Source organism: Saccostrea cucullata, unplaced genomic scaffold (assembly GCF_032062105.1).
Source record: "Saccostrea cucullata isolate Sc308-1 unplaced genomic scaffold, CSIRO_AGI_Scuc_v1 ctg534, whole genome shotgun sequence".
Taxonomy (NCBI): Eukaryota; Metazoa; Mollusca; class Bivalvia; order Ostreida; family Ostreidae; genus Saccostrea; species Saccostrea cuccullata.
The window spans coordinates 61231-82325 of NW_026923154.1; the positions used below are offsets into that span (position 1 = coordinate 61231).

The 21095-nt window shown below is 32.2% G+C and overlaps 1 protein-coding gene across 3 annotated transcripts in view; it reads right to left on the minus strand.

Moving 5' to 3' along the window:
- Positions 1 to 1278: 1278 nt before the first annotated feature.
- LOC134263322 (ETS-related transcription factor Elf-3-like) overlaps positions 1279 to 21095 on the minus strand; it is a 33161-nt gene continuing 13344 nt past the window's right edge. For 2 of the 3 annotated variants that reach the window (XM_062745655.1, XM_062745654.1), the window contains exons 2-10: positions 9515 to 9550; positions 6380 to 6453; positions 5775 to 6165; positions 4376 to 4621; positions 4110 to 4253; positions 3851 to 3958; positions 3500 to 3697; positions 3199 to 3391; positions 1279 to 2466 (exon numbers count right to left, since the gene is read on the minus strand). In XM_062745655.1, the coding sequence (XP_062601639.1) occupies positions 2358 to 2466; positions 3199 to 3391; positions 3500 to 3697; positions 3851 to 3958; positions 4110 to 4253; positions 4376 to 4621; positions 5775 to 6165; positions 6380 to 6453; positions 9515 to 9550 (1499 nt within the window). In that variant the 3' untranslated portion in view covers positions 1279 to 2357. Of the gene's footprint in view, positions 2467 to 3198; positions 3392 to 3499; positions 3698 to 3850; positions 3959 to 4109; positions 4254 to 4375; positions 4622 to 5774; positions 6166 to 6296; positions 6454 to 9514; positions 9551 to 21095 lie in introns of those variants that run through there. The other variant, XM_062745658.1, reaches the window with a different exon arrangement.

Sequence of the window (21095 nt, forward strand, 5' to 3'; positions counted from 1 at the left end):
ATCTCCATATGTTTCATGATTTGCATGCTAAGCAATGGTTAAAAAGAATTTCTTAACATTTTTTAAACCAAAAATATTTCCAGCATTTGAAACAGATTATGTCTACTGGCATCAATTATGTTACTTATAAGAATATAATTAAGATTATTTATGGTTAGCAGTTGGTAAAAAGTTATTTGCATTTGAGCCTGGCTAACTGTTTACAGTCAGGCTAAAATAAATTTAAAAGAGAAAAGTCTTAGAATCACATGAAATTTTGAAATTAGAATTCTTTAATTTTTTAAAAAAATTTATAAATTTGAATAACAAAATGTTTCCTGAAGTCACAGTCATTACATATACAAATATGCATTCCCAGAAAGTCCTTTTTTATTTTGGATTTCTTTATCACATTCATTTATGTACTCGTAAAAGAGAATAAATGAAGCTAGTAACAATCATTTTAATGCTTTATTTATTTTGTTATATATGTTGTATTAGCATGCATATTTTCGCATTATGATTCACGCAGAGGAAAAGAAAAATATACTCTAGCGTTTTTGATAAATTTATTATACTTCCATTTGTCAGAAAAGGAGGACATTTTAAGTATTACTTTTCTCTCGTATAACATCCTTCTAAAGGAATTTTTAAAAGTTGTAACATCTGTAGCCCCAGAACACGGACATTGTCATGTTCTTTACACGTGTATCTTTCTTACACGTGCTTTGGTCAACTCCAAAAAAAGCCAAAATTGTAAAGGTTGTATGTCTTCTTGTGTTTTTGGCTCAAATTGAGGGTAGCAATTCTAAACACTATTGAAGAGTCTTATTAGAAAAGGAGTAAGGAGTTGGAATAGAGAAGGTATCATTTTTACCTGCTTTACTAATTTATGATATTAGTCTTATGACTGTGAACAGAATTTTGATATCATCTTTATGTTATATAAACTTCAAAATTGATTTATTTTCTACTGCGTTAAAAAGAAAACGGAAAAGATAAAGCATAAGTCTTCTTGTGTTTTTTGGCTCAACATTGAGGGTAGCAATTCCAAACACTATTGAAGAGTTTTATTAGAAAAGGAGTAAGGAGTTGGAATAGAGAATAGTTACGCAAACTTCTTCATTAATCACCTTGGAAAATGTCTTTACCAGCTGTTTCTAGAATGTATCATTTTTACCTGCTTTATTAATTTATATTAGTCTTAGGACTGTGAACAGAATTTTGATATCATCTTTAGGTTATATAAACTTCAAAATTAATTTATTTTCTACTGCGTTAAAATGAAAACGGAAAAGATAAAGCGTTTTAAAGTTTATTTTACAAGAAATAAATACTAACATAGCAAATTCTGCTGTTGCCGCCGCTGTTTTTTTACTTTACAGAAGCGGAAATTGACATCATGTATAAATAACGTACAAAAATAATTTACAACAACAAAAAGCACATGAGATTCATTAGAGACATATAAAAATATTTTATCGTACACATAAATATTGCTGCAAAAATTCATTTCTTCATAAAGTACAAAGAAATGTTGGTTTTTATGTACATAAATATTTGATTTTTTCATCAACGTTCATTTCAAGCATAAGGATAGCATTTCCTTTGTTAAAATGTATAAGTTATTCAATATAAAATTTTTCGTATTCTATTTTACCCTCAATGTTTTTTAAAATCTTATTACAAGCATAATTGGCATGAAAGTTCTCATTATATACAGCGTATTGTTAAGTAAGACCAGTCACAAGGGTATGACAAGAATGTTACGTCATAACCGAAATAACCGTTAATTTCTTAACCAAGGTCTTCCATTAAAAAGGTTATGAAACATAGTATCATAAAACATGTTAAGTAGGAAAAATTATAGTTAATGTTTCCGTCCTCACAATAACAGGAATGAAAAATTACACATATAAATTAAATTAGCTTAGCACACTATTGCATAATGTACAAAAATATTAAAATGTTGCAAACTTTCTCTCCATTACATGGACATTAAATACAATAAATAATAAACATACCAGTCGTATCAATAAAACATTTTAATATAGTCATTAAAAGGAAATATATTCCTTAACCAAGTTTATGCTATTATTCTGGTTTTATAACATAGCATGACAATTCATACGCTATGGGTTGCTTCAATACGCTTTGATAACGCATGCGCACTTGAACCCGAACACGCCATGGGACTAGAGTACAAACGAATGACTAGAATTGGCTAGCCAAGTGTTCCCGGTCATTCGGCAGAATCTTCTCACCAGTGGAAACTCTTGATGGATATTATCCACACAAGCTTCTCTGTGGCTTGTTTTGTCAGTGAAAAAGTTCACAGATTATTTGCAAACATTAACACAATTCTCATTTGAAGTCAGTCAAATGGAGTGGCGTTTCTCCCTCACTCGCTCCATCGCTACCCTAGAGAATTTATACACTAGTCTTCTTCCTTCTACTCTTTCCAAAATCCCCCTTTTGTAGTAGTGTCTACAAAATTAACAAGAAAGATCATAATTAACGATTACAACAGAGATTGCAATTGATACATATCAACCTAAACTTTTATCTTGTGCTCTTTCTAATCATGACCAAATGCGCCTTTCAGGCAAAGCAATAATTATAGTTCGTCTGATAAATCTAGGACATTGTGTTGTTCTGTACGTCAACTTCTTAAGAAGCAAATGTCATTGTTTTTGATTGTTGGAATTTATAACAAACAAAAATCAAGTGTTTCTCTGTTCAAACCGGACATCGTGACGTAATGTCGTGTTTATACAACAATCTTCTACGTCAAACTATTCAACTGGTTAATATTGGCCATGTCAGGCTCACTTTCTGACCTAGACCTATTTTTATTATTGGAGAAAAATTGTGAATTTATTTAATTTGTACATGTACATTGGAAGGATTTCTGAGATTTTTTGATAACTTTAGATGCGTGGGGGGACGAGCACGATATTGACACAAATCTGAGTCACCTGAACGCCCATTCATTGATAATTATCGTTCAATGGATTGATTTTACAATCTCTTTTTTTATATCAACATAATAATTTATCCCGAGACAGACAGAGAAATAAGGAAATGGTCAACTAGGCCTGTGATGATTCAGGTCAAATCAAGCGTATCTAGTAAACTTATGAATGGGCGAAATAACCGCACGTCCAAAAATAATTCTCTTTAGATTAGTAATAGTGAGGACATGAACAATTAACTCACCTCATAGCTCGACTTAGTTTTTCGTAGGTCATATTTTCGTTGTTTTTTAGCCCTCCCCACAGTTGGGCGACGGCCTCTGATTGGACGAACCGGAACACGCCCTCTCTCTGATTTTCCCATCTCAAGAACTGAGGGTTATACATTGGATTCATCAGAATTTCGTAGATGAACTCCCATAGATGTTGATTCTTAGCTGAAGATCAAAATATCAATAGTTATAATACTTTTTGAATAAAAAATGATATAAACAGTAAAAAAATCATTACGGAAAATAAAAAGTAAAAACTCTAGCTACAGCTACCTTTCTTCTCTCTGGCGTTCTCGTCATCCGTGGGCTGGCTCTTGATCCTGGGTCGTCCCGGACGGCGGCGAATTGGTTGGTGGAGATGATCTTCGGGGAGACCGTAGGGCAAGCGCCGGGCCATACTGAAGTTTGGGTACATGATCTGTGAAGGAATGTGTCCGTATGGGGGCAAGGGGTGATGCTTCAAATGAGACGCTGTGAAGAAAAAAGAACAGACTGCCAATTAGATTTTGTAAATATGTTGATTCAAAAAATTTGTATAATAAGCCACCTCAAATTTATGCCTGTTTTAAATTTTTATTCTTTTGAAATTATTTCTTCAAAATTCTAAATTTTTATTTGTCTTACCTTGAAATGGATTTGGCATCGGAGGCATGTTTTGGCATTTAAACGGGGTCATTCCTGGAACTTCATACATTGTATATTGTGATGGCGTTGTCTCCATTTTTGCCATATCTGTTAATAAAACACATCAAGACATTAACTGAGTGAACAAATATCAATAATAAATTAATAATCAATAATTATACCATACTTGGCAATAAAATAGAGCTAGAATTTTTAAAAATGAGAGATGTTTCATTTTAATTCAGTATTATATAATAACCTTGGACGGTATAATATGACGGTGCCAGGGGCGTAGATTCGGAATTCATGACTAAGTGTTCCCTGGGTTTGTTCGGGGAGTAACTCAGATCTCTGGCCTTGGGACTGTGATGGACAGGTGTGTCGTTCCTTGGTTGGAAGTACACTAAAACATGATTAAAATTGCATAATGAAAGTAGTTATACACGATATATCTAAAATTACAGTTTGGATGCTGCGACATTGGTGTACTTAAAATGTCACCTAGCAACCGTAAATAATACTCACTTCCGTCACACAGATCCCGGAACATTTTGTAAAATAGTTGGCCATAGTTAGGCTCAAGTCTCAAAAATCCATCCAGTCCCATCTTACAAAGGTCAATCCCGACGATATTCCGAAAGTTCTCGGCGTACAGATGCTCACAGTCGATTCCATTTTTCTCAGCAGCATAAAAGACCCAGTCCAGCACTTCTTGTGAGGACCAGTTTTCTGGATGTTTATTTGACCAGCGACTGCCAAATTCATTGGAATCTGTAGAAAAAGCATAAAATGGAATTCAACAGTGGTCATCAAGTACAATCTATTATCTTTTGTTTTTCAATCCAATCAAATTAAATGATGACTATTTATATAAAAAAAATTAATCTTTTATGGATAAAATTCGGGATAGAACAAGCTCCGCTCGGACCAGAATTAATACAGAATACTTCGTTCAACGCGTTTTGGTCTTGTTGGACATGGCTAGGAGCCGTGTTAACAACCCCCGACACGCTATTGTTCTTCAGTGAACTTTTTGATCTTTAGTTTTAGTGCCACGGTTCTCCGTGGGGTGAAGGCGGTACATTAGAGATCTAAAGCAAACTAGAGTCAGGTCGTATCAATCTAATCATTGATCAAATATTTGCAATTAAAATTTGTTTTCTATGGATTCATAAATCAAAAGGACTAGCGTTTAAAACATTTTCTCTCCGATATTAATTATTAAAGTTTTTATAGAAAAGAACAAATTGTTATTCAAAATGATATAATCACTGAAGGACCAGGATATTTTTAATATGGTCGAAGTTATTGTCACCCTTGTCAGAGTACAATCACTGATAGTTGTTCTTGCATTGAATTGTAGGTTTATTAATGAGATACTCCATTCCATGTCAATTAACTTCTCGATAAAAAAAAATTACTGATGTTTCACAGAAAAATTAAAAAAAATCTACTCCCAGGTGATAACTTGTAATAAAATTTCTAGGAAAGATCTCTCTTAAAAAAAAATCTCAAAAAGTAGCAGCATTGTTTTTTAGAATATAAAACAAATATAATTCGTAAAGCTGTGATTCGTGGACCATTATCGCGTCATTCATAATTAAAGATTTCTTTATATGCCATAGTGAAATGATACTTAACACAAATGATTTAAATTTTCAGGATTTAATTTCGTTCCGTGTCACTATACATTACTATTGTTGCAGTTCGAATAAAAGAAAATGAGTTTATTTAGACAGATTCATGGAAAATTGATAAAAAATTCATGATAATTTTAGTTCATCGATCCTGTTATTATTAGCAATATATCAGATATTAATTACAAAGTTAGTGTTAATTCTATATAAATTGTTATAACATAATTGTGCATATTTTGTAAAATCAGTGAGAAGAATCAATTGAAATAAAATAAAATTGATTTTACCTGAGAACTTGGTTCTTTTATTTTGTGGATATTGTCTGTCGTATATTGGCGATCTCTCATCACACACGTTACTATTGTCCATCATTTTTGCACAGTAGGGAACTTCATAATTCCCCTGGTGAGTCAGCCGTTCTTGGCCGTCGGAGTATTCCGTGGGGTACGATTGAGCTTGGTACCCCTGGTAAAAGTCCGCGGAATCCGTCACTTTACAGGCTGTGTCCGGGGATTCCCCGCGCATTTTAGCCGAGTCCGTCGTATTGTAACTATTATTATTGTTAGAACAAAATAAAGGATCCACAATATTTTCAAAATGACTTTGCTGTTGTTGGCTTGTATATTCGGTTCCTTCTATTAGTGGCTCCTCAAGAAATGGATCAAGCATATCGCAAATCTGCAAATGCAAAAATGATAAGAAAAAATTATTTTCCTTGTATTTAATATATTTTCACAAAAAGCGCTAAATTTTTGGAAAATAATATTCCAGTTTAACTAGTGCATAAGAAAAATGCACTTCCGTATCACCTTGACACATTGTGGAGCAGAAATAATCATTTTGATTCAGCAAAGAAAAAAAAGTATGTGCATCTAGTTTCTTGGATACATACATATTGAGATGGGCTAACAGACGGCATTGTCAAATTGGTAGTCACATGGCCAACAGGGAAAACTACGTCACTTCCTGTAGAAGAGAACAATACAATTGGATAATCATACACGTGTAGCTAGATATAAATAAACACCTAGCTGTGCCAATGAAGTCAGCCAGGTAATCTGATTGGCTGCCTTCATAGCCACCGAACTATTTCATTCACAAATGTATGTCACTACTACGCTCTTTTAGCTTTGACAATACAGGTAAAAAGCGAGCAGCCAATGAAAAGCGCGAGACAGCAGGAGAACACTTGACCTGTTTAATGCATTAATTGTAAATACACACAGACAGGTGACAAGTCATGCAGGGGGAACAGGTATACAGAAATAAATACAAACGCTTACGGAAAACGAGGATCGAAGCAAATGTTTCAAAGTTGCCGAGTCAATCGATTTCTTTATCGTTTAGCTTAACAGGTGCTCACAACGAATTAGATTATCAGGTATAATAAATAATGGTGATGCGCAATCAATTACTCTGTTGATTTAGATACATTGCGTTTTCCTCCGCGACATATGAACACCGACGGTAGTAACGAAGGCATGGGGTGATAGGTAAATACGCCAGCGCGTTTTAGCGGTCTTTACGAAAAAAAGTTTTTCACTCCCAAATTGTTTTACAATGAAACAAACCATCAAATTGTAAATGTTCTTAATTTTACAACAATTAAACCTTTATGTATGATTATTCTATCCCCATGAGTGATGAATAAAATTAATCTTCAAATATAAATTAGAGAAACTTATGATATTTAACAAAAAAATTTATTCAAAATTAGTATTTTTAGTGATTAATGTTTTAAATGCCCTTTTAAATTCCATGAAATGCTAGAATCGTTATGACTCTCAACTAAATTAATTGTAGCTTCATGACTATCAAATATTTTCTTTTTTTTAATAAGAAGGAAAAGTCAAATGTGCTGCGAAAATGGGTCGTTTCCTTTTGCTTAGCAACTTGGTCACATGACAATGCGGATATACAGATCTAGATTGATAAACTTTTGCTGTCAAGGATTTACGTGCACATGTCGGAAGACTTTTGATTTCGAAATAATTATTGATGGTATGCAATTTCTTAAGATTAGCTAAGCAGTTTACTACTTAAATACGCGGAATGAATAAACTATACTATCAGCGCTGTAGAGGAAACACATATGAACAAACAATGTAATAAAATAATATATATAAATGAAATAAATTATATAAATACGTATATAAAGAAATGAAAATGATTTATTTTAAAGAAGTAATTTCTGTTAATCATTACATCTATGCTCTCTATACAGGTTGTTTAACTAGAATCTCTATGCAGATTGTTTTTACTTGAATCTAAGTACATTGTAAATCATATACATTTATAAGAAGTAGTGCATCAAGCCTATATATTTGTATCATAGTTTTCTCCGTAGTTGTTAATTATTTAGAAACAATTAGTTTTTTTAAAGATCCATCCAAAACAAATTGGGCATTAATATCTGTCAATTATTTATAGGCTATTTCTAGTGGTGAAAGACTTAAATTTACAAGCCAGAAAAACAGCGAGGACCGATTAACCATGGCAGTATATAGAAAAGAGTTTGGTCTGACATGATCGTCAAACTCAGTCGACTGTCATTAAAAAGTTTCAGAAACCTCCTTTTTATCTATATTTACAGTTGATCATCTAAGGGTAACCTCGTAACCACATCCTGTGTACATTCCGAATTGCCACCTACACCTCGTAGATCTACCAGAAATAATAATTATACCCAGGATTTCATTGTCAAACAGAAATAATATTACGGTCGTCTGCGTCGAACAAGTCACACTCGGCTCCTGGAAGCGAGTTCGTCCTTCAGGTGCCTTTTTAGCGGGGGAGGTTGAAGGCATCGACATCAAAAGTAATTATAAACTTGGCCCAATATCTCCCTCGGCGAAGAGCTTTCTGATATTTATGCTTTACTGACTTTGATGATGTGAGTTATCTTGTTATTAAATATTTGATATTTTTTCATGGTTGATTTTGTTTTTCCTGTTAAATTTGTGTGCTTACTGATTTTCGTTTAAAGCAGTTTTAGGATATTAGTTTCATGCTCCTAATATAAAAACACAAGACAAGTCTGTTGACTTGCCATGTTATTCGAAGTTTAAGTGGATTTGTTCCACCTATAAATTGTAGTGATTCTTTACCGATATTGCTCAACTCTAAAAAAATCTTGCAAGCAGAAGTACATGATAAAAGTACATGTATACCACTGATGGTAAACCTGCCTATTTTTTCTCTGTCTTTTTCATTAAACAGTGGATGGCATGGTTCCGGCACTGATAAATGATTAGAAATTAATTATTTTTTGCAAACTACTCCGTTACCTTGATTAAAAAAAATAGTAGTGGTTTTTCTATCAAGCAATTTCTCAAACTTAAAAACATTACAACAATGTTCAAATTGCTGTGTCATGCAATGTAGGTATATGTTCGTGCGAACGTGAATTCCACTCCAATGGTTAACAGAATAAGCATTTTGTTGTTTGGCTGTGGTTTAATTCAGAGATTATTTAAATGGACATACAGAATTCTATGTTATTTAATCACCAATTTGTGCAGGCGACAACCTACTCAAACCCATCCTGAAACTTCTGAATGCAAAGGATAGATACCGAACAACGAATCTCTGGAAATCCCAGAGCAGGGATAAGGTGCCTAGGAGGAATGAGCATCTCCTGTTGAGAGACACACCCGCCGCGACGCTTTGGTATTGATCAATTGATGCAATTTTGGCTATGAAAGCAACAACGCCTTTCATAAACATGAAAGTCAGTCAATGTCAGCACGTATATTGATTGTACAATAGTTTCAATATTTGACCTCAAGCAAATATTACGTATCATTTAATCAAAAAGACGATAGCATCGATTAAAACCTTATACGTTAAAAAGGGGAGCTTGTGAAGTCGACATTATAAAAACAGATCAAAAATCACTTGAAAGAAGAAACATTCGTTATGAGTTTATTACTCCGCGGAGCACCTGTAATTTTTCAATTGACCTTTTTGTAATAAGATATTGTTAACAAAATATTGATGTAGGAAAATATGATAATGGTTGCTTTACCTTGAGGATTCTCGGGTTCCGAGGGAGTAAAGGCATCTGAAAGAATAGGAAGGTATTTATAATTTGTTCAAATGATAAATAGCCTTAAACAAGTAATTAACCTTACACGAAGATAATAAACTGTCATATCAAGGCACAGGTCTGTTTTTCAGCTAAAGAACATAGGGGACAGAAAGGAGAGAGAAGAAAGATGGAGCTAGAGAAACGTTTCCTAGAAAAAGAGTTCATTTAAACATGCAAACCTTACTCGCACAAGACAGCAGAACGTTTCGTATAATTCTCTTAGAAATGTCATCTAAAAACACACTTTTTCATTTCAAAATATATTAAGCAGAACTTTTTCTGTTTTTATTTTTAAATTATAGTTATAATGTTTCGGTATTTTCAAGAAAGTCCTTCTCCGTCATGGTTGGATTCAACCCGTCTTTAGAGTTTCCTATCGCTAATCATTTCAATCTAATAAAATGTGTAACATTGAGGCGCAGGTAACATGTCAATAACACAACCCTCCTTCTGCAATGGAGACTTAGTACAACTGAATTCAAATTTAATATGTTTCAGAACTTGATTGAAAAATTCTAAAAGAAAAAAAAAATTAACGCATTCATAAAGATATAATACAGTATTAGGGCAAATCATTCGAAAGAAACATTTAAAGATAATGGAGAAAATAAAGCATGTAACAATCTTGACTGATTCATTTTATCCATTCTAATGTTTACACAGATAAAGGAATATATAAGGATAACAAATAGAAGCCAATATAAACAAAAATTGAAACAATACAGTCTTATAGTAGAGTAAACATGGACTTTTAAAACAAAAGCACTGGGATCATATGCCATGGATTAGTAAGTAATCCCTGTAGAAGGAGAAATCCTTAAAGTTGTAGATGATTCTCATTTGTAAGTAGTTTTGAGAGGTAGATGTACATTAATGGTAATTTTACTACCAAGCTCTATGACAAACGTGATGACTTTAACTTTTCTATCGTCAACATCCCTTACTTATGCAGCCATATACCTTCATCGCCTGCATTAGGATTTAGAAGTTTATATATCTCAGTTGATTCGATACGCAAGAGCATGCTCTACGTATGAATAATTTTTCATACATACGTATTCAATATCAAGGTCCATAAAACAATACAACATAAGAGCAGAGCAAACACGGACCTCTAAAACATCAGAGGTGGGATCAGGTACTATGATGGAGTGAGTATGCCCTGCTGACCGGTCACACCCGCCGTGTGCTCCTTGTCATGATCGGGAATTAACGGGAAAATCCGTCGTCAATTCAGTGTATAAATAATGGACGAACAATAAGTATGAAAAACGTCAGTCAGCATTTGACTCAATGATAAATTGTATTTGCTGACAAGGTCATTATCGATCATTGCATCGACAAAGAACTTACAAAATGATGACTTTAAACGAGACTGCAGATATTCTTGTTTCATCAACTTGTTTGCCAACAATTTACATCGTTTTAGAAACATGTTATTGTTTAAGAAATGAAGTGTAGACCTATTGTAGATTAGATATCATTTTGCTCTGTTGCTTACATATTCAGATACTCACAAAAATGCATTCAAAGTGAAGAACGATTTTCTTATATATAAATCTAACTTTAAATTTTAAATGAATTCAATATCGCATTTATGAATATTATAACTTAAGAATCTTTCTAAAATTGTTGGAAAACAAGTTATAAACAAATTCATTTGACAGTGGGAATGACAGCAGCTTGCCTTCACTGAACGTTAACACGAATGTAATATTAGCAAGTCAAGGCACAACACATTTTATCATAACTCTGGTGTATATACATGTAAATAAAAAAATATATAAAAAGTTGGGCTTATTTTCCTAGAAAGAGATAATTATTCAGTGACAAGATTTAAAATTAATTAAGAATTTGAAGCAGAGACTGAGTGGTTGTGGCGCCCTAAAGGTTAGTGGACAGTTCTTAACTTTTTCAAAGTCAAATTTTGGTAAAAAGTTTGTATAAAGATTTTTGTAATTAAATAAATCAACCAGATAGGGAAGTAAAAGTTTCAACGTTTACTGAACATCTATTTCTCTAGTATGCATAAGCCTGCTTAAACCCTCGATGTGTAAATGTATATTTTAGAGAAAATGACCTAAGACAGTTGGGATAGATTTTTTTTTTTGCTTAACATTTTACATAGGATTGATTTAGTAATAACTTTTCAGGAAAACAGAAATGTATATTCCAGATTGAAATCTAGGTAGTGAACATCTTTATAAAAAGCGGTTTATGCATGTGCAGAGATGTATATTCTTATAATTTAATTTCAGTGCAGACAATGAGACAATTTTTCCCCCAGAATAAGGCTTCACATTGATTTAATTTTAAAAGTAACGTCAAGCGGAGTAATACGTTTTTTGACGTAACTGATTGTGTCGTAGGCAAGTTATGTTATACAAAATGGATAAAATCTTTTATCCAATCAAATAACGTGTTACAAGTAAAATTAAATTATTACTCAATAAACCAAACATTTCTGTTTCTATCTTGGAGTAGGCTTCTAAGGAACAAAATATAATTAAAGAAAATCTTGCGCTTAAATATTTTGTAAAGGGTACTTAGTTTCATTGCCGATAAAAGAAGCGCAAAGGATATTTTATCAGATTGCCACAAAATAAATAAATAAATAAAATAAAATACATTATATTTAGTGATAATTTCTTCGTAAAGATATAGAAAAAAAATTCCACAGCAAACTCAAATTAAGAAAAAAAAATTAAATGAATTTTATCTAAAGTTTGGAAAAAAAATGTTAAATGCTTCTGAAGCTGCTGAATGAAAAAAAAAACAACATGCAATTACTTTTAACTACTTTTACTCGTACAGCTATGAGTAAATCTTTTCTTCGACATAATAAAACAAAATACAAAGAAAATAAATTTACTAAAATAAATATTATTCAGTTAATATTGACAAAAATAATCTTACCAGACGTAAGCGGGTTGCGATTTTGTGTCTATACAACAGCAGATCATTTAGTGATGTAAGACAGCTAGTTATGTAGAAGTATTAAATACAGTATGATTGATTACTCAGAAGATTCTACCCCGGGGCATAGAGAGCTTTCATGGGTAGGTTTCCTAATGACGAGAAATACACCTTAACGACTGAACATATGATCGTGTCTAACGGAGCAGAAATATGTATCAATCCGAATACCCTGATAAAATTATATGATAACGGTAAGACGGATTTATTACAATGTTACTAAAATATGAAAACAAGTAAACAGAATGGACTCTTTCTATCTGCGCTTAAGGTTTCATGTGCCGATAACTTCAATATTTACTGCTAAAGAATTGTAATATTATTGCTGTTCATTTAATTTTTTTTAGGATGTACTCTTTTAATAATAATATAATATAAAGAACTAAATAAAAAATCTTCATGGTTAGTTGATATATAAATTAATACTTAAACGATTAATTTCTTTTAAAATTATTATTTATATTATGGCGCTATCTTTATAATCTTCATTATTATTATTTTTATTCCTTAGCTATAAATAAAATTGTTTTTTATCTTTAAAGTACATGTATATAATGGTTTATCTATGTAAATATTCCATCGCTATTCAGATATTATCATTCCCTTCACAAATATTGGCAAAAAAATATATTCTAAAACATTCTGATACTAAAATTAGAATCTTTTAAGTCAATGATATTTGACAACGACAAGGATGGCTTGGAACAAATATTAAAATATTTAAATAAAACTTATTCTACATATTTAATTTATTTTTTATTGAAAAAGCTACAATAATTGAATAAATATAATTATAACAAACATTTTATATTATGAAAAGGGTGTGTATCAATTAATGCAACTTTTAGATAGTTCCTTCCTTTAAAACATACAAAAATGCATCTATAAATATACAAAAGTAAGGATGTCTCACTTGAAAAAAAAAAAGCTAGATAGATATCCTCATAACGAGAAAATGCCTCTTTCCAACATAAAAGGTGTTGCGACCACACGAGTATCATCTCGCTATGACAAAAATATTTCTCCTTATAACAAGTTAAATATCCTTCAATATGAGAAAATTTTTTTTATTCATTAGAAGGTTTAATAAAAAGTTACGAGTAATTTATCATTCTGTCTCTTTGTAACGATATTTTGTCCCCTTAAAGGAAGTTTTCTCGTGATATAAAATTATATGATATCAATGTTTTTTTAAGTTGAACATGGATGTATTTACCTATTAAAATAGAAATTTTTGATATTGACAAGAATGCGAATGACGAGTGAAATAAAAAAAATCCTATCTCAAAAGTGAAAAACATTGATATCTATAAAGCAAACTACAAAAGATTGACTTTTCTGTTTAAATACAGAATTTTCTTTTAATTCTCATTTATGTTTATGTCTTTTCGAAACACAGCGACATAGCTGCAACGACACAGCTGAATGTCTGATACGTCACATTGAACGAAACATATGGAGACAACGAACAGTAGCCAAAATCAAAAGTCCATAAAACAATACAAAATAGGAGAAGAGCAAACGGACCTCCAAAACATCGGAGGTGGGATCATATGCCATGGAGGAGTGAACATCCCCTGCCGACCAGTCACACCCGCCGTGTGCTCCTTGTCATGATCGGGAAATAAAGGAAAAATCCGTCGTCAATTCAGTGTATAAATAATGGACTAACAATTAGGATGAAAAACGTCAGTGAGCATTTGACTCAATGATAAATTGTATTTGCTGAGCCATTGTATCGACCATAGAACTTACGAAATGAGGACTTTAAACGAGACTGCTGAAATTCTTGTTCCAGCAACTTGTTTGTCAATAATTTACCTCGTTTTAGAAATTGTTCATACACAGCATGCTCTTGCGTATCGAATCAACTGAGATATGAAAGAGTTTTTTCCTCAATGTTCCTTCATTGATTTGTCCCTTATATTGAGATGTAACCTCTTGATGGAGGAGGGTTTCATATTCAGACCTTTACAGTGGCCTCAGAACAGCGAGGAGCTATTCAATGAAAGCATCTACTGCGACATAAGACAGTTACTGTGAAATCACTAAGAGCCATAGCTACCTTAAGTATAAGTCACATTATCCAGCGATGGGGTATACGATGAGAAACCGATGCGTTTTTTGATGAAAATTTTTACGGTGTCTGAGGCCATTTTGCGAATCGGTGGGGTCATCGGTAGGAAATAATTCGTAGTTAAAATTCAGCGATGTCTCCAACGATGCCTCACATCACTCCTCATCGGCAACCCATCATTAACACACTTTTCAAGAATCGGCCGATGTATGGCCGAGCATCGTCCAATATCCGTTGAATCTGAGGTCATCGGGGAGTTTAGTGGTGTTCAACAGATAACGACCGATCATCGTCCGATGTTCGACCAAACACTGGCCCGTATCGTGATGTACGAACGATGTTCACCAATGTATGAGCATGTAATATACATCGGCCGATTATCCTGGAACATCGTTTTATGATTAACAATGCATCGCTGGGCCTTTGTAAGTCCGGCCGGCAACCACAACATTTTTCTCATAAAACGCATTGGTTGCCCATCGTATGCACATCGCTGGATAATGTGACTGATACTTTAAGGACTACTTGGCCGATGTATGCCGATGTTGGGGCATCGTTAACACCACAGATTACCACCGATTACCACCGGTCTACGGCTACCGGCCGGGAAATGTGACCTAGGCATTACCGGCGACACGGCCGACTCAAGTATTTAAAAGGAAATCACCTGTTTCTATTTATAGATACATGTACCTTTACAATTTAAGATCAAACTACATGTATGTAATCATTTGTGGACCAGTGTTATATTTTCTTAGTTGCAAGTTTGTTACATGACAATAATCTTACTTGTTCAATACTTTTATTCTAAACAAGATTTTTAGAAAATTCTAAAAATAAAACAAACTAGCAGCTATGACTTTGGGTCATTAAAATAGTTTAGGACTGTTTTTTCCCGGGATACTTTCAAAGTGTAATGTTGTATTATATATCTCTTACATTGTTTATACTTGTATTATAAAATAATAAAAAAAAAAACAAAGGAAAAATGCACAGAGAGAAAAAAAAATAAAATCATAGTTAAGACACACGCACTGTGAGACTCGAACTCACGATAATTATGTCTACATTCCAGCAATCATACCACTACAGTTCTGATATTCTTTCACACTGTGATAGAATGTAACTTTCAAACTGTGACAGAACTCTAACTACAGGAATTCATTGAAAGCTAAATTAATACAGCTTTTTAAACTTTTTTTACTTTTAGCAAATGACACTTTTTAACTTTATAATTAATATAAAAAACAAAAAAAGTTTATAGTTGTAAAAAATGCTACCAAACATTGACAAGACAATATGTTACCAGCCGGGTCATTTATACACTGAATTCAGGAAGAGATTTCCCCTCCCCGTCATTACAAGCAGCGTGAGGTGAGAAACAGATTTATTTTGACCCACTTCCGTTAACCCCTTAAACACAAACCAAACTTGATTATGTAAGCCAGGTTTACATATCTGAATATATCTCATTAAAACGCATTACAACGTATATAGCACATTTCTTAAGAAATTAATTTAAAATAAAGAATGTTCTTTTTTAATAGTAAGAACAACAATTAAATGTTTTATTTTTTTCCACCAGGTCTTCAATCCTGAATAATAACATATTGAAGAACTCTACAAAATGCTCCTAAGTTTATATCGAAGTTTTAAAGGTCCACCAAGAACCACGACCCATTGCAAAAACCCCCTACACACACAGCGTGTAAGACCTTAACAACCCTCCCTACCCATTTTCCATGGTTGAAGAACATAGAGAAAACAAATCAGGGGCTGACATCCTGGATGGAAGCCAATGTGGACCTTGCTTCTAGAGACTCTGCATTATATAAAGGTCATTAGTGAGTTAATTAACATTTAAAAACAGCTATCATGACACTAAGGTCGAGACACAGTTTCTCTATTACAGTTAATCTTAAACATATTTCTAATGAATTGCATTTGACAGATAACATTTCATCGGATCATACATGTACATTAGGACTTTATTACGTTGATTAAAACTTGTATTTAATTTATTTCAAGGACAAATTTAAAGTTCCCAGGTGTAATAAACATTTTCAATGACGTTGCAGGCACTACAGCTAATTAATATTCTTAATACCACTTTTTTCCCCCAGATTGTTACAATTGTCGTTCATTTGTCATCTGTGGTAGAATATGATTGAACTATTCAGAAACGGATGTAAAATGTGTGATTTTGTTAAATAACAACCCGTTTACTAGCTTGCTTTTAACATGTGCAATGATGTAAATGACCATGGCGATAACCTCAAAGTTCATTAATTTGACGTTAGACAAATAGTAACGTTACTGTCCCTGAAAGTATGCGACAACAAATTGAAAAGGATATGTAGATTTACAATGTATTTTGAAAAGTATGTTATATATTAAAGTATTGGTGTTTTTATTTTGAAAGCGAAAATTTAAAAGATATGGGCGATTTCACATAAACTGTTGTCACAGACAGAAGTAAATTTAGAAAATCTGAAAAAGTAACGGCAAATACATACATGTAATAATGTTTTGTTTACCAGACTTTTAAAATAGCTTTTTTATATTGCCAGTCATAAACTTACATAATTTCTTCTATCTAAGTTCATTGCTTTGGCATAAAAATATTCTTCCTCTTCTTCCAATATTAAGTGAGTAAACCTTATTGGGAAACAAGTTCTCTTTGCCTTTACTTCGAGTATATGACAGAATGTTGTGTGATCAACAAAGTTAAGTGCAACAATGTCGTGTTTGATAAATCATTATTTCTTGTGACAAACAATAAACAATATATGGAGATAACGAACAAAATTCAGAATCAAAAGTCCATAAAACAATACAACAAATGTATCCTTTTTTCCTGACTTTGAGATTCTTTTAAAGAAAGATAGTTTAATTTTATTTGAACATCTAAAGATGTATGCAGGTATTTAAGTACTATGGTAACTATAAATAAACAGAGCATATTCATTTCTGACAGTTTCAAAATCATGAACGCACAGAATAGGCAAAGACACAATTAATTATCATAATAATGTACAAAAAATTACAGATTTAAATTATACAAATTCCAAGAAATTGAACTCGTTATAAAGATATTTGTTTGTTTGTTTTTTGTTTTTTTTTTTTTTAGAATATATATCTTTATAAAAAGCTATTATTCATTCATTTGTTTATTTGAAATAAATAGGAGATATTAAAAATCAATATTTTCCATAAAAACTTATATATTATTGCATGGAAATGAAAAATTAACAAAGTTCCTAATTAGGCAACGCACATAGTTAAAAATGGAAGGAAACATACCCGTATGCCGAAAAAAATCTTTTCTAATTTTTAAAACACAAGTGTTGTCCGTTCTGTATTAGTGACCACAACAAAAGAAACATATTCTAGATAAATAGTTAATAATATTCAAATACAACGGCCATTTTCAGCCCACACAAAATTATTGTTATATTTCTAATATATAAACATGTTTATGAATAGAATTATCATCAGCCTACACCATTTCTTATCAGAAATGTTTCCCTGCTATTGGTTGGTCATTACTGGTGAAATCAGATCTTTCATTTACAGCTATAATTTATTAAATATATAATTATAGAGTGGGTGAATTGTGAATTGAATCTAATAATTGAAGTTTCTTTGATTTTAAGGTGTTAATCAAATTTTACTTATTTTCTATTTGAACCATTTGAATTGATAGCTTTATCCAAGGTGAACCTTTTTAATACAATCCATTTAGACTAATTTTTGAGAGTAGAAGGTACGATTTCCCTTTAAATATGGCCTGTATATTTGAATATAAAATTGTTGCGGGAAATGAAAATACTTGCTTTCTGAGTGATCAATAAGTAGACAAAACGTTTTCAAAATATCAATCGTGACGTCATGAACTGGAGCCATTTGTCCCTTGTTGCAGAAAACACCGATTTTCAGTGGAAAATTCTTTCAGAAAATAAAACTCACATGCATCGCCCACAAAAAAATATTTTTTTTAGATATGTGATTTCCCAGGAATTTCTACCCCCAGTATATAATAATTGAAGTGGGCGACGGCTGTGGACAACATTTTCTCCAGGAAATTAACTTCTTAAATAAATAACTGAGAGACTTTTCTGTTCAAACATAGAAATGTTACAAATGCACTGAGCACAGCGTCATATTTAAAAATATTTTTACTGTTTAATATTTTTAATTTGGCCAACTGATGAACTCTATATTTGATGAACATTAAAAGAAAAGATTTTTTTTTGCTAATATATCGTAATCAGACAGCAGCGCGATACAAATAAAGCATTTCCAAAACATAGAGAGGGGGTTTGCTGTAAATTTTCATGGTGAAGATTTGTGAGACAAAAGTTTATTTAACAAATATAAAGCGTCAACGTGTTGAATTGCAGTGTAGAAAATGTGGTCATGTAGCTATCTTATACATTTAAAAAATATTGTTCACTATTCGTAAAAAAAAAGATTGCTACTTTGCCAAAATAAAGAAAAAAATTAAAGGATAAGTCACATTTTCCCATAATTGGACTTTTAAAGTGAAACATGTATAGTATGGGGACTATATCAGTGTTAATGAGGTAGGTGAGACCGGTCGGGCAGGGGATACTCACTCCACCATGGCACCCAATCCCACCTCTTATGTTTTAGAGATTCGAGTTTGCTCCATTGCCGATTTGTATTAAAGGACATCAGAGCTTGAATACTGTTCATTATCTTCATTTATAATTCTTTAAAAGTTACAGTCATAATTCATTCCGCTAATAAATAAATAAAAAAAAATCCTTGTGATATTGCAACACGCATTGCAACACGTGGTTTTATTTGCTAATAAAACACGGCTTATGAAGTTATCTGTAGTAAACATGTGTTACAAACCGTAACGTAACATCTTTTTAAAGCTTCTCAAATACAGAAAATTGCTTTCGAATTCCCAGGTATGGCTTTAACATACAACTCCATTACCACTTACAGAAATGACGTTAGAGTTAATGCGCATGCGCATTTTATAGCACCAACATGTTCACAAGATACATGTAAGTCCCGTGTAAATCTTATCATCGCTGTAATAACACGAGATTTTTTAAATCTAAAAATTAGTTAAACCTTAATAATGGAATATAAATGAAATTATTAAAATATTATCGTCTTTTTTAAAGCTTTCACATTCTTACTCTCCAGACAAGGCAGAGAAATGAATGGAGGCCTTTTTAGGCAATTACGATATATAGTTTTATGATGGTCCATAACAGCGGGTGTTTCCGTATAAAGTTTACTCAACATAATGATAAATGTTATTAGTGTAGCATCACACTTTAGCTGTGCTGACACTTTTTACAACTGACAATGACACATATATTTTATACCCTTCTTCTGTCAATTAAAGTACTAATAAACTGATACATTTTTCCACTTTTTTATAATGGCAAGTATGACGAAAATTTCACCTTAAAACTTTTACTTTTCTCTGATTTAACATGTCTACTTACCGGATTTTCTCCTTTAGGTCTAATTTTGGTATGAGCTTTACAGTACGGTAAAGTTCTCAATAAATAATGAAAAACCAAGAGACATAAATTCTAGATAAAAGACCTAATAGTTTATTGAATTAAAAAATTGCATGGAAAGAGAAGGCCCCGATACAGAGGATCAATATCTATGTTGTGATACACGGATCTGGCCTCTTACTTCCCTCTCTGCTGATTGGCAGAAACTGACCAATCAGGCGGTAGTCCTGAATACCCATATTCAGCATCAATAAGTCAGAAGTAAGTAAGCCTTGATATATAGACTAGCTTATATGTTTGTATCATCGATTGAAACTTTGATGAAAGGATTTTTATCATATATCACAGAGTGCAGAGATAAAGAAATTTAAACCTGTTGTTTAAACTGGTAGAAAATGTTTATGGTGTTTGCTCTTTTCCGAAAGGTATTTTAAAGATATAAAAAAACCCTGCATATTTTTTGTTTTAAATTTAACTTTTCATGCTCTGTTTAATTCTGTGCACTTCGTGAAAAAAACATAATCACTCACCGGATGATATAATAATAATTGTTTCTTCTTACATATTGAAAACTTAATTCCAAATAATTTTAGACATAAAGTACACAAAAAGGATATTTGCTCAAGGGACAAATAATTTTTACTTTGATTAATATTAAATGTGGTTTTATACAGGAATTTAATATACATTTCCTTATTAATATCTATGACATTGCACAAAGCTGTAAGTTTATTACATCAGTTGAATAACAGAAATGCATCATGATGTCATTTTCATGGTCTAAATATCAAAGGGCACTTTACTCGAAAACGATATAACAACACGGAAATGAAAAATTATCTTACAAAAATTAAAGGAAGAACACCCGAGGTATTTAATATAAGCATGTGTAAAAATATAATAACGAAAAGACCATTAAGACGACGGTATCTGTTATTGTTTTACTGTAGCA